The 14,960-nt window shown below is 33.0% G+C and overlaps 1 protein-coding gene across 3 annotated transcripts in view; it reads left to right on the top strand.

Moving 5' to 3' along the window:
- The window catches only part of LOC143240922 (glypican-5-like), a 72,259-nt gene that overhangs the window by 49,654 nt on the left and 7,645 nt on the right, over positions 1-14,960 (top strand). For all 3 annotated transcript variants that reach the window (XM_076484175.1, XM_076484174.1, XM_076484173.1), the window contains exons 4-5: positions 4,360-4,619; positions 8,933-9,056. In XM_076484175.1, the coding sequence (XP_076340290.1) occupies positions 4,360-4,619; positions 8,933-9,056 (384 nt within the window). The remainder of the gene's footprint in view (positions 1-4,359; positions 4,620-8,932; positions 9,057-14,960) is intronic.

Here is a 14,960-nt window from a genome sequence, read left to right as displayed (position 1 = left end):
TTTAATTGAGTAAATTAAAGACTATTTCTATTACAATGGCGTTTCATATCAACAAAAGAAACATGATTTCGTCATATTTGTAGCTGTATTTTAAAAATATTATTCAGAAGTTGTTAGCCAGGTAGTTAAGGTGCTCGACTCTTAAATTGAGGGTCGCAGGTTCGAATACCCGTCGCATCAAACATGCTCGCCCTTTCAGCTGTGGGGGCGTTATAATGTGACAGTCAATCCCTTGATAAAAGAGTAGCCCAAGAGCCAATAGTTGGAGGTGGGTGGTGATGACTAACTGCCTTCCTTCTAGTCCTACACTGCTAAATTAGGAACGGCTAACTCAAATAGCCCTCATGTAGCTTTGTGCGAAATTCAAAACAAGCTAATAAGTTTATTTGCCCAATTCTTTATTATATCTGATAATTAAACTAGTTGATAAATATTTAAATGCTTTCTCAGATTTCTTTAAAGATTCTAAAAACAATATTTCTAAATATTTGTTCAGTTTGCTTCAATGTATTTTTACGAGTGTAAACTGTAGAAAAATATAAAATTTTGTAATTTTAAAAAATTAAACACGATTTTTGGATATTTGATTACTGGAAGTAGTTAAATCAGTGAAAATGAAAATACTTTAAATATATTGTATAATGAATAAGAATCAGTTATGTTTCAGAAAATGTTTGTACTAAGTGTTTAAATATTAGTAAAGTTATATTCAGTTGCGTGACGAGTTGATATTGATACCGTACAATGTCTGAAACCTTTGTAAAGAGTACCAAAAAGCCATTTATTACTTTACTTCCTAAATGTCAGAGAAACGTCTGCAAAGCGAATAATAATGACATTTCTTCGTACTCATTTTCCTATAATGTCCGTATCACGCACGTGCAAAAATAACAAAAAATGTGTTCAGTGTCTTCTGTTTCCTGGCTTCAAAAAAAATTCTGATAACGCGACTTGTAAGGTGGACAAAGCAACACTGTAATATTTTGCAACCGCGCAATATTGGCGTTTTCGATACATTCCACACGTTGGACAACGCTCAAGCTTTAGAAATTATATAAAATAATGCAGTGCTTTCTGCTTGTACAGGGATTTGACATTTCAGAAATAACAGCCTAGTATCGACTTAAAATGATCCTTCTGCTAGATAAGTGACTGAAACAAAATGAAATGAATAAATTACGGTGTTTCGTTACAGGGGGACTTAATCATTTTTCACCAATATTACTTGACTTCTGACATTACGTGAGAGGTAGTATAATATGTAAAGCAGGTCGGTTGGCAATAGAAGTCCTGCATGTGCGTATTATTAAATGTTCTCATATTGTGTTATTTCCTCTTATTCACGAGAAAGACTATGTGTTTACTTGAATATTATCCTCTAAAACAATTTATCTTACAAAAGTCCGTTAAATCTGGATTTGACAGTTTTAATTACAAAATATATAATTTTAAGGTTAGTAGTAAATAAGTCTAGCGTTTCTTGTGCAGGTTTGAAAGACAGATATATAATTAATATATTCTATCGTGATATGTCATCATAATGAACATAATACATCACGTTGACATGTGTTGAATATAAACATCGGATAATGAGCTTTGTAATTTATGTCTGTTGTTAAACAAAATTTTAAGACTGAGATATGTTAGACATAAACATAAGTGTTGTGAACTTCTTAGTTACATAAATCACAGTGAAAGCTATATATAGGTTTCATTATATGCTCACTGTTTCCATAATCAACAGTGCACAACTTATAAAAACTAAATTTATATATATATTAATTAATGCTAATATTATTACGCAACATGACATTCATTTCCTAAAAGTTAAACTATTTGTCTGTGTTGTTTAAGATGTTAATCAGCAAAATTACACAAAACGTAATTGTTTCGACCTCGAGTTTACGTATCTGAAATACGTGCTAATCCAACTTAGCATTCAACAGAACCGAACCTGTTCTGAGCAAGGTCGGGCTTTCTCAACTGAGTTGTAAAGATTGGCTCGTATTGGTTGTCATTATCTCTTATCAATTCAAAGTGTATGTAATGCAATCTTTAGTGTTTGTTTGTTCTCGACAATAACTGTTAGTTTTTTCTTAAATGTAGAAATAGTTACTAAAAACTCATAGTTTGGAAATTAGTTATATTAGAAAGTTGTAAGAGACGTGTTGGACAGGAATGTAAAATCACACGTTAAGTTCAATATGACGATAGAAAATAGTTTGTCGAAAAATGTTGAAATAATTAAACTGTTTATCTTTCCTCAATTATTAAATCATACATAGATGATTTTGTAATTCGAAAACTTTGTTTTCAAATCGATACTTTCAATATAAGAAATACTAGTGTAATTTTATTTTTAATAAACACAAAATGAGGGTAATTTGTTAGAGCAACTAATATACTTCAGAAATTATTATGGATTTCTATTTTTGTAGTTTCATCAAACATAATCCCAATTTAGTTGCAAAACTAATTTCTTTTTCTACAATGTAAAACTGAATTGTTTTTATATAATGTACTTTAACCTCGTTTTGTTGTTGTTGTTTTTCCCATCGGTGGCCAAAACGTGCACAGTTAAAACTGCGTAGTATTTCATAATGATAAACAATAAAAAGCTTTGTTATTAAATATGAGGACACAATCTGGCTAATTTGTGACAGTTATTATCTCTGTGTGCCGAGAGAATGGTCTCGTTTAAAATGAGAGAAATGTCTGTGTGTGTGTTGGTCTCTTAGCAACGTTAATGAATGTTCAACTTCGTTCAAGTTGAATCTATTAGTTTTGTGAACTTACATCTGATTTTTAAAATAGTAACAAAAATGGCGCTAGTTATATCTAAATTGTTAATTTTAATTAATGAAGAACAAGAAAAATAAAACAGGATATTGTTGTTCAATAATTAAAAAATATATATTTTTTCCCAACTTACCCACTCCATACATGAAATAAAGACAACTCAAAAGCGGTATTTGACAGGTCAACTGTTTCATCAGAGTTTGAAACAAATTCACTTGATTACTGTTTAATCTAGCAGTGTTTGTAACAAGACGTTTAACACTTTCTTCATGTATAAGCTGATAGGCTATTATGTGCACAGATTAGCATAGCCACTATAGTTTGTGTATGATTTTAGTGTGTTTTTGGCGACCAAAACACATGCTATATACAACATTATACCTTGTTTTAAAACGAATACAAACGTTCATAATGATCTAGAATTTCAAATGCAGGATTTAGCATGCATAAATCATTTAATTAGTTGTCATTGCTTGTATAACACAAACTTATAGGTTGTTTACTGTCTTTCTTGACACTTTCATATACCATTGATCGAGTTTTACTATGATAGTACAATGTTCTATCTCATACATATATTGTGAACTGTGTTTATGTAATGCGTTCATAGTCAGAGTGTTCGTTTGTCTCCCGTACGAAAAGCTGTGCACACAGACAAAGCTCAACATTCACTTTGAAATGACATGAAACAGGCATAAATAACGTTGATGCCAAATTTTATTTTGTAAGCAGGATATTCTACACTAAGTTGTTAGGAATTAACCACATTATTAATCACATTTCAAGATGTGACGTAACATAAATAATAAAAAAATGTAGATTTACCGAATGTTATTATTGAGCATCTCTTAGCATAACTGAAATGTTCAACAATTACTTTTCATTGTAGGTGGTATAACAATCTCAGAGCTTTGTCTCTAAGTGAAACTAAGAGGGCAACACAAATAACCTTTTTTAAAAGTCCATAGAATAATTTAAATTTATAAATTAACTTAAACGTTTGCCTCACTGCTTATACCTTTATATTTTCTAGTAGTCCACACACGCCATAGATGATTAATCAAGGTTTTATTTCTCAAGTTCACAAGTTCAATCGAGCTAATTATTGTTACCTAAATTCACACAAACTATAAACGTTTGTTTATCCAAGTTTTATTGCGCAACTCAGTTAAACATATTGTATTTCTTTTTCACATCTTGTTTTCCTTCCTTTATATATAGATATTTATATATTGGCATTGATTTGAAAATATTCTTTAAACAACAGTACATGGTCTCAGATTATAATTGTTGTTATTGAAAGTTAAAACGCTTTTAGGTGATCATAACTTTACAATCACTGAAATGAGGTAAGTTTATGAGCCTAAATTATCTCTAGTTACTCAAATACAAATACTTAGAAAACTTATCATTATTAATATTCAAGTTTACAGAGTACTTTTATATAAACAATCACACGTTGCGCTTGACTTCATTACGTCTGTGCTACATTACAAGTAATGCACGATGTGTGTAAGTTAATTTTCTATTACATGTTTTAAATTTTTTTTATTTTCGCAGGTCCAAACCCACTGTGGTCATTACCGACGTTCAGAAAAGCCAATGCATTCTTCTTTAGCTGTCGCGAACCAAACCAACATCATTAGCCAAGCAACTTCTATAAAATTTGAACCTAAACTGAATCAGAGACTTCAAGTCTTCCTACATAAACTTGCAGACTTTAAAGGTTACTATGGTAACCTAGCTGATTCAGTGTGTAATGATCGTTCCTGGGTCTCTCAGGATGGAATACATTGTTGGAATGGTTATAAACTTGGAGAGTAAGTAATGTTTTAAGTTTTTAGTTGTTCTAGGTGGATAAAAATTACTAAATGAAAGTATTATTGTGTGAACACTGGAAAACAGGATAATCAATCACTCTAAATGTTTATAATGCCAATATAGAAGTAAATAATTGTAATGCAACCGAACTGTAATCATTGTCATAAGATAAGAGCCAAAAAAAATAAATAAACAAACATCGAAATCATTAAATGAAACAAAAAACTGTCAGATAGCGAAGAAGTTATGTATGATTGTATAATTCAGTAAGTATAGGCAATATGATTGTACTTAATGCAGTGTAAAAAATATTTGTTTAATTCGAAGAATGCCCTAGTGAGTGGGACGTTGTTTAGTTTTGTTTGTTTTCTTCTACACAGTAACGTATTTGCACTCTGTCACGTGCAGAGAATCAAGCTCCAGGTTTTGTCGCTGTCGGTAAACATACCGCTGACCCACCGGGTGATTGTTACTTGAAAGTGGAACTTCTGAACTGCAATAGTTTAATATCATAAAATGTTTGTAAAACTATCAATATCCAACATATTAAGAAACTTCAGATGAATAAATGAAAGTTCGATCTTATGTCTACATCAGATGTCACTCAAAGGATGTAAATTCAGGGTGGCGCAAAAGTCGCGTCCCATATGGATGTTGAATAACAATGAAAAAATGTAATTATTTTTGTCAAGTCGAAATGTTCTACTAAATGTAATTCTTGAGACAGTTTATCAACAGAATTTCTATATTATTTGTTTAGGTACAAAAACAATGATGACAGAAATTCAACCTCATAACATATCATATTTTTAAATCAGTTGTACTTTGACAAGATCATTTTAAACAAAAATAGCATCAACAACCATGCTCAACTTAAATACATCTTTGAAAAGTGTTTAGAGGAAAATGGATTTGTATTTTGGTGGACCAGTGATAAACTTGTATGAGTTCGATACTTGCAGCGAACAGAGTTCAGTTGGCCTCATTGTGTGGAACATCTTTTTGTTTAAAATACATCTAACAGTTTCTATGGACACTCTAATTAAAACCTTCTTTGAACATCGGTTCAATATATGTGTGGAGACATTGGCTTACTTTATTACAAATTTAATTTGATGAAGTGATTTATTTTATAACGCACAGTTCTTCTGTCAAGGTTTGTGGACTTAAAATTGTCAACATGAACTGTAGTTTATGCTCACATGAGCTAAACCGCCAGTCCAGGAACCCATGAAGCTCAGTTATAATAGTCCCTGATTATAAACTATTGGCTGTTGGTAAGGCAGGTTTAATATATCGAAACGTGTTCTTACTTTAGTAGTCCTTCCTAAAGTGAATCTTATGCAATTTTGAAAAAATCAAAAACAATATATATATTGTGTTTTGTAATTTTTTTCCTCTTTAAGCCCTTTAACCGAACACTTTTAAAACTATTAGTGGGTATGATTTTAGTTTTATATCCGCTAAAAGCTATGCATTTTTTCTTTAAATGCCATATGTAGTTAAATTTGAATTTATGAGTTCAGATGATGTTAGTTATTGTTTCCACTTAAAGGTTTTAGACTTCTTGAAGGTCTTACTTCGATAAATCTGAACCGAATTTCGGAACACATTATTTTTTATTTTGTTTGGTATACTGGTGAAGATGCCAATCACACTTCATATTATTGTCTTAAGTCTGTAAGACATCGAAGAAGCATTGAAATATATTACTAACTTACATAGTTTTGTTGTTTGAATGTATATTCTTTAACTATTAAATTTCCGATTTGTTTTATATTGTCTACAACTGTTGGGGGCTGATATATTACATCTTACTGAGTCACGTTATATTGTAACTTTTTATAACACCAAGTGTAAAGAACTGACCAAAAAACGTGAGTGTTGAATACAAAGGAGACCCCAGCAGTAGTAATTAATAGGAGTAAGTGATGGTATTTCTATTTACATTTTTCGTGTGACTTGTATTTCATTATTAACTCTATAACCAAAAAAATCGCAGTCTCACAAGCAATGCACATAAATAACTTGGAAAAATGTGTTTGAAAATCTAAAGAGATCAAAAGACTCCACTGATAATTTTGAACGTTAGCAATTGATACATTACATGAGCAGATTGCCCGCACATTAGCAGTAATAAATATATTTTACATATATTTTTCTGCATAAATAGTATATGAAGGCTTAAGTAATGAAAGAAGATTTAATGTTTTCATATTAAAGTTTGATTCATGACAGAGGGCGAAGTTTATTCGTGTTATTGGACCTCGTGACGAGTGTATGAATAAACAATGTGGATGTAAATCCCTTTGCACTTTGGACCAGACATGATCTAGTTGTAGATACGAGGGCTGTTCAAAAAATACGCGGACTGTTTGAATTGCGCGGCTCCAGTTGGTTCCAGGGGAATCCGCTTGGTGTCGCTAGGTTTGCACAGATCAGCTGATTACGACGCCATTTCCCGATTGCAGATATCTTCATATTAACTACGCGGTTTTAAGTGAAGTGCGATTTTTTCGTTTGGCGGATTTCAGAATGAATGACCTGAAGGAGCAACGACTTGCTGTGAAATTTTGTGTTAAACTTGGAAAATCTGCGACTGAAACTTTTGTTATGCTTAACACGGCTTACGGTGATGTTGCTATGAAGCGTACGGCATGTTTCAAGTAACATGAACGTTTTAAGGATGGTCGACAGTCCATTGAAGATGATGTCCTGGACGTCCTTCCAGTCAACTGACGACCCACACGTCCTCAACACGTGCGAGCAAATCGACGTTGACTGTCAGGAGCTTGCTGAAGAGTGTGGGATATCAGTTGATCTTGTTACGAGATTTTGACGAAAATTGAAGATGCACCACGTTGCTGCATTCAGCCCTCAGAACTCGTTTTGGCCAAACTCGATCACTGTTCTTCCCCAACCCCTACTCACCTGACCTTGCTCCTTACGATTTTTTCTTGTTCCCCAAACTCAAAGACCCTTGAAAGGAAGAAGATTTGAGACGATTCCCGAGATTAAGGCAAATGCGACGAAGGAACTGGAGGACATTACAAAAGAAGCGTACCAGGACTGTTTCAACAAGTGGAAACACCGTTGGGATACGTGTGTGCGTTGGGGAGGAGAGTACTTTGAAGGGGTCCCAGACCTGTAACTTCTAAATAAAGTACATTTTGTTTTATGACGTCAGTCCGCGTATTTTTTGAACAGCCCTCGTATACCCGTACTCGGAGATCCATAGTTCGCGACTTGTTTCAACAAAAAACGTACATATTTGGAGCTGTGGTGTATATTAAGCGTGACTGTCATATCCCATTATAGTTAGTATTGACGATCTGTCTTTCCTCTAATCTATTAGTTGAATATTCATAACGGATATCAACAGTTACCATTTTATTTATTTGAAAATAACTATATGCATTGAAGATTTCTTTTTATTTATGTCTGAATAAAAATCATGTAATGTAAACAACTATTATAGAAAAATATATAATTAAACTAAATCGCACAAAGGAATTAAGGTATTAATGTTAGTACTGTGCAGAACGAACTACTGCTCAGTAGACATACAGAGCCATCAAATTATTCACACAGTTTCCATTTTTCGATTTTTAAACTGTGCTCTAATTCAACACATTTCAAATATACACGTTAACACATTTACAAATACAGTTTCGATCTCAATAAACGCTATCTGGAGGAATGGATTAGATAAGTCCTAAACGGTAACAAAACTAGAAGACTTGTACCACATAACTCAGATTATGACACCTTTTTCATATAATTACCAAAATATTTGATTCATATAAATGTGAACATCATAACAAATGAGTATTAAAGCAAACGTCTGACTGACCTAGAATGACGTACGTTGCAAATAAGCTGATCTACAATTTGATGATTTAATTAAAAATTATCCAATGATTTTTAAATTCAGTTTTAATCAAAATCGCATTCACAAAATCATAGTAATGTATCTGTTGTCAAACAGTAGAGAAAAAATAAAATTATGCAATATTAAATAAGGAAATTTTTGCGAAAGAAAAATATTAGGTATTCTCGGTGTAAAATGTATGCTCTTCAAAAGTACCAGTTTTAAATGTGTGCTTATTAAGATATATTTTTAGAGGTAAATATTCAAGCTAAGTAACGAATAGAAGCTTGACGAAGATAGTCGAAATACTGCACCCGCCATTTTGTCTGTCTTAGCTCCAACATTTCTTATAAGGCTCATGATGTGGAATTTTACTTAGTCCATAAGGCTTAACTTTATAAATGCTTACTTTATCTAATATGATTTATTTTTCGTGGCAAGGTACAAAAAGACCATAGCAGGCATTGGTGTAGGAGCTCAGAAATATAACCCTGAAATTTCCTTGAAAGGAAGTCACGATTCTATGACAGTTGTTTTGGTGGATAAACTGATGCGGATGAGAGAGGTGAGATTACTACATTTCTGTCATGAATATAATGTTATGTATTTGTGTTAAAATAACATTTTTTTTGCTTATTTTCAGAATATTGGTAGGTCAAGTGCCATTTGTATAATGTATAATAAAATGTACATGTAGGGATTCCGTGTGCGTATAAACTCCAATAAAACATCTTAAGTAATTGTTTTGGTTCAACAAACGTAATAGAATTAATTTCTAGTTTTGATATTCTAAAAATCTCGCTGGTATATTTTGTATTTATTTTATTATTTTTGTGCTAGTTAACTGAAGAAAATAAGAAAAAAAGTTATATTTTATTCAGCCTCATAATGACACCAGTTAGAATTATATAATATTTAGATCTTACCCTTATGGGCCAGGCATGGTTACATAGTTAAGGCACTCGACTCGTAATCTGAGGGTCGTGCGTTCGAATCCCCGTCACACCAAACACCCAAGAGTTGGCGGTGGGTGGTGATGACTGGCTACCTTCCTTTCTAGTCCTACACTGCTAAATTTGGGACGGCTAACGCAGATAGCCCTCGTGAAATTCAAAAGAAATAATCCTATATAATGCACGATACCTAAATCCTACTTCTTAAAAAAAAAAAAAAAAAACAATAATTAATTTGTCCCTCGCTAGTACAGCAATATGTCTTCGGATTTACAACGCAAAATCAGCGGTTCGATTCCCCTCGGTGGGCTCAGCAGATAGCCCGACGTGGCTTTGCTATAAGAAAACACAAATCTTCCCCTTAGGTTCAGAGTTCTTGTTTGGAATTTTAATGATAAAAAAAAAATCACGATTGTTAATGGATAACTCATTATACTGCAGAGGTTAATTGCACTTTATATGAATGAGAATCTTTATATCATGATGTCCTTGCAATTATTATTTTCCATTGTCGGTTGTGCTCCTTCTAATAGTCATGATAAGACAAGTTTGTTTGAAACTAGAATTTTCACTCTAACAAGATACTGAGAAGAATAGCCAGATGAATTTTAACTCATATATTTTGTTAAACTTTTTATAAGAACTCCACTGTACGTGAAAACTGGTTTCCAAGACTACATTTCAACTTATTAGAGGATCAAAAGTTCACTGGGAGACTTGTGTGAGGAAATTGATATGACTTCTGTTTTTTTCCGCTATATTTTTCTCTCTCTTGAAAGCAGCTTTTGATTCGAGGTATAATTGGAACATTGGGAAACATCTGCTTGTCGACCTTTATCATTTTTGTTTGTTCATCCATTTACTAAAAGCCAGAAAACATACCAAACTGAACTGAAATGACATTTTAAGTCGGAAGGTTCCTTTTCGTAACCTTATCGTCACTTTTGTCTATTAGGGTATTCCCCCGGTTCGGTTAGTTGATATCCTAAACGTTCTGCTGATTTTTTATTTTTGTTTTTTATACATTTCCATGGAGAAACTGAAGACTCTTTTCTGCGCAGTATTGTTACTTTGGCTATACATGATTTAACAGTTTTGGTCTTTGAATATTGGTCCTAGAATTTACCTTTTTTGTGACTCCAGCTTTAATAATACCGAAGTAAAATTACTCGGTTCAATTTTATCGATTCAACATGAACCAGTAACGCAGACAGATACGCATCTACTGCAGTATGTTACTGTACTAGCATACACTCATCATTCAGATAAAGTACTTTTAATTCTATTTAATACAGAGTTTTAACGGTATTATATTGATACAAACATAAGTATTTACTTGCTGTACGGGACGTTAAATTTTATTTTAGCACAAGTACTAAAATGAAAATCAGTGAAAAACGCTTATTTTTAATAGAAAACAAAATGGCGCCAGTTATTTCATTTTGTGTAAAGTTTAGCATTCCTAACATTGTATATATGTAGGAATGTTTGTATGAATATTGGAATTTACTGCACCTACGGATCTCCTTAACAGAGTTTAAAAAATGTAGCCTTTGTGTGATCTTCGAAGTATAAAACCGGTTTGACAGCATTTTGTGCATATGACAAGAAAAGAATGCTTATTGTTGTACTATGGATATACATACATATATATTAATAATGTATTTTGTTTTATTGAAAATTTTTATAATACATTGCTTTATGGTTCATAAAAAACAAACAAAACAGTCAGACAGAAAAACAACACAAAAACTTCTCAGATACAGATACTTTGATACTTTTGTTGTGAACACAATAATCTAAATTCACCTCTGAACAAAAGACTTTCAAGGCTTAGTTATAATCAAACTTTTATAAAATTTGGTCTTGTGCTGACCGTAATTCCACATGTAAACAGTACTGAAGAAACTTGGTGGATTAGTGCTAGTTTTATTTCTCTGTTTGAGGAGTCCACCCCCCACCCGACCCCTGTAGCGGATAGAGACGGAGTACAGCGCAAAATCCGGAGTGTTCGATTTCCTGCAGTGTACAGAGCGCAAAAAGCCAGTTCTGTAGCTTTGTGTTAAACAAAGAAAAAACTGTATAAATTTAGAAACAACAAAGACCTAAAAAATGTCCTATGACGTAACTACGGAGGCTCATCAGTGTAATATCATAACGTTGCCATGCCTAAGCTAGTAATAATAAAACTAGCTGAATGTTTTGCGTAATATATTCTTGCTGCAGACTTCAGTATTAACATAGGAAATGAAATGTGAGGGTATTTTCGGGCGATTTTTGTTTTCCAGAGACAATAATCCTTATCCTCGGGTTGTTTCTGGAAATCGAGAACGTATATAAGTAACTCCTATAGTTTAGTTCCACTACCTCATCTTTAGGAATTTTTTCTTTAAAGATTATCACCTAGCTTCTTTCACACGTCTGAGTTGAGCACAAAAAATATAATATATAAGTGTAACGACAAGTCGACAAAAAAACAACAACAAATAAACAGAATGTGTGGCACCTTGCAACATATTACAGGACCTTTTCTATGAAACTTAGATAAAGAAAATGAGTGCACCGTGAAAGCTACTTTTATCTGCTTTCAAATAGAACGAAGAACAAATTTATTTGTGTTATTGACATTAAAATACCTCTTAATGTCTGGTCAAACTTAAAACAGAGTCTTAAGAAATAGGTCCCCACCCAGTCGGGACAACGGTACGTCTGCGGAGTTGCAGCGCTAAAATCAGGGGTTCGATTCTTTTCGGTGAATACAGCAGATAGCCCGATGTGGCTTTCCTATAAAAAATAAATTTAAGAAATAGTATTTGAAAAATATGAGACTTTAACTTTGAAATATTTAATACATATTGTGAAAATAGATATACATACAATGAGGTTTTAAAGACTATTTATAATATTATTAATATGATGTAAATAACAGGACGTGCGTTTTATTTACTCCACTTATTCCATTTATTCTACATTTCATGTTTAATGTGTTTTCCCTCCATCAGTTTTTTTTTAACACGTACCTAATATCTGATATGCTTGATTGATTGATTGGTACTTAAGTACAAAACTACGCAATGGACTATCTGTGCTCTGCCAACCTCGGGTATCGGAACCCAGTTTCTAGCAGTGTGAGTCAGCAGACATACCACTGTGCCATTTGAGGAAGGAGGATATATAGAACTTTCTACACTGCTCGCTTACTAACTTGATCATACAACTGTAGTATTTATTTTAACTGTAGTCTTAATTTAATTTCAATTTCAGTGGCATGCTTCAACTGAAAAACAACCAAAAAAATACAATACCCCTATGAGGCAGTGGCAAGTTTATGGACTTGCAGTGTTAAACCGCAGGGTTTGATTCCCCGTGGTGAGCAGAGCGCATATAGCTCATTACGTTAAAACACAACCAGCTAAATAGGTCAGTATTCTGCCACCTAATTTCAACATCTGTGACGTCTTGATTAATTGCAACTTATTTAACACTTTGAACACTGCCAAGATTGTTGTTGTTTTGAAGTTAAACACAAACTACACAATGAGCTATCTGTGCTCTACCCACTAGAGGTATCGAAACATGGATTCTAGCGTTGTAAGTCCTTAGATATACCGCTGTGCCACTGTGAGGCGAGGATGAACACATTTTATTAAACAAAACTATTCGTTGCTAAATGATACCAAAACTTAATTATACCATACCAGTTACAGTTATGTATTCTTCAGTTAGTTATAGCATAACTGTTATGATCTAATAGTTTTTCCGTGCATTTCTCTTCCAAATGCTTTGTTAATAATTAATTATAAATAGGTATCCTTACATCGCCTTTTGTTTTCACTGATAGTGATCTTTAATGAGAATTTGGGAATATCAAAAAGAAATATTTCAACTGCGTAAAATATTTCTAACATTTACTTTTTAATATTTTCTTTAGAAATACATAAAAAAGAAGCTGTTTTTAAGCCTAATAAGATACCTTTAGGTCTAAACACACCAATTGTATTAGTTATTATTTTCACTTTAATAAGTGACTCCTGACATAACCAAAAGGTTAGGGCACTTGATTCGTAATCTTCAAGTTGTAGGCTTCAATCTTATTGCTGAATATGATCATTCTTTCAGCATTGGGGAGGGGCATAATTATGTGACAGTCTCTCCCACTGTTGGTCTTCCCTCTAGTCTATCACTCCTAAGTTAAGGATGACTAGTGCAGATAGCTCATGAATAGCTTTGCGCGAAATTCAACAAACAAATAAGTGTATTGACTCTTTAGCTACACACTCTTTACCTTTTAACTTTAGTACCTCACATGAATCTTTGTTTATTATTGTTAAGCCTAAAGTAGCGTAATGGGCTATCTGTGCTGTGTCCACCACGATTATTGATAAACCAGTTTTTAGCGTTATAAACCTTCAAAATTACCGATGAGCCATTGGAGAACACATTCTATGAAGGTAGACTTTTCAGGTAAGAACAGAAATTTAATTCTAATTTTGAAACGAGTAACTTATTCCACAATTGCTAATTACTGGAGATAAATTTCAAGTTGAGTCAAACAAAGTATTTAATGATGAGGTATCATATGATTGGAGCTTCGCAGGTTAAATTGCCTTTAAATAAAATATATTAATGATATCCATTGTCATTACGTTATCAGACAACTTCACTGAACCAACCCTCAGCGACATTTCTTTTAACGGTTTCTGAAACAAAAGAACAATAAAACAACATTACTTTGTAGATTTATATCCGTTTGTAAATGATGTTTTATATTTGTCTATTTCCATCATTCTACGCGAAATGTCCCCCCCACTAGTACAGCGGTATGTCTCCGGATTTACAACGCTAAAATAGAAGGTTCGAATCCCCTCGGTGGGTTCAGCAAATAGCCCGATGCGGCTTTGCTATAAGAAAACACAAATAAACACAAACGCGAAATGTTAAGCTTTTGAACACAATGAGTTATTTCTCGTTTGTACATAAATGCCGAAGAGCATGCTTAACGTGTTCTTATCCAGGCTTGTGAAGTAAAGATGTCAAGTCGCAAATTAAATTAACGATAAAGAGCTTAAACACATAGCAGAGTTACTGAAAAAAATACATCAAAGTATTTATCGAGCGGACAGTTGAGTTTGCCAAAATTTTACTTGACAAAAATAGCGAACGTTTGAACAACATCTTGGCATTAAAGAAACACGTCAAGTTAATGAGATTACTTGTAGTGAGTTACTATCACTGAGAAACCATAAGAAATGTCACTGTTTATTAATAAGGAACTTTGTGAGATGTCGCACGCTCACTTAGCAGGAATATTATTCATAATACCACGACTGTGACGCTATAAGTAATGGTAAATAAGATCTAATTTTGCTTCGAACTTAGCACAACTTTTTAATATATTGAGAGATTCATTATCTGAGTTTGGTGACATCTGATAGCTTTGGGTAAAAGTTATTTAAGTATGGCTGTTCTACTTGTAAGGCTACTCACCACTTAGAGACATCAGAAAAACATTTTGT

This window comes from Tachypleus tridentatus, chromosome 13, assembly GCF_004210375.1.
Source record: "Tachypleus tridentatus isolate NWPU-2018 chromosome 13, ASM421037v1, whole genome shotgun sequence".
In the NCBI taxonomy this organism is placed as follows: Eukaryota; Metazoa; Arthropoda; class Merostomata; order Xiphosura; family Limulidae; genus Tachypleus; species Tachypleus tridentatus.
Note: the sequence above shows the minus strand (reverse complement) of the source record. Positions and strands in the feature narration are given on the sequence as shown.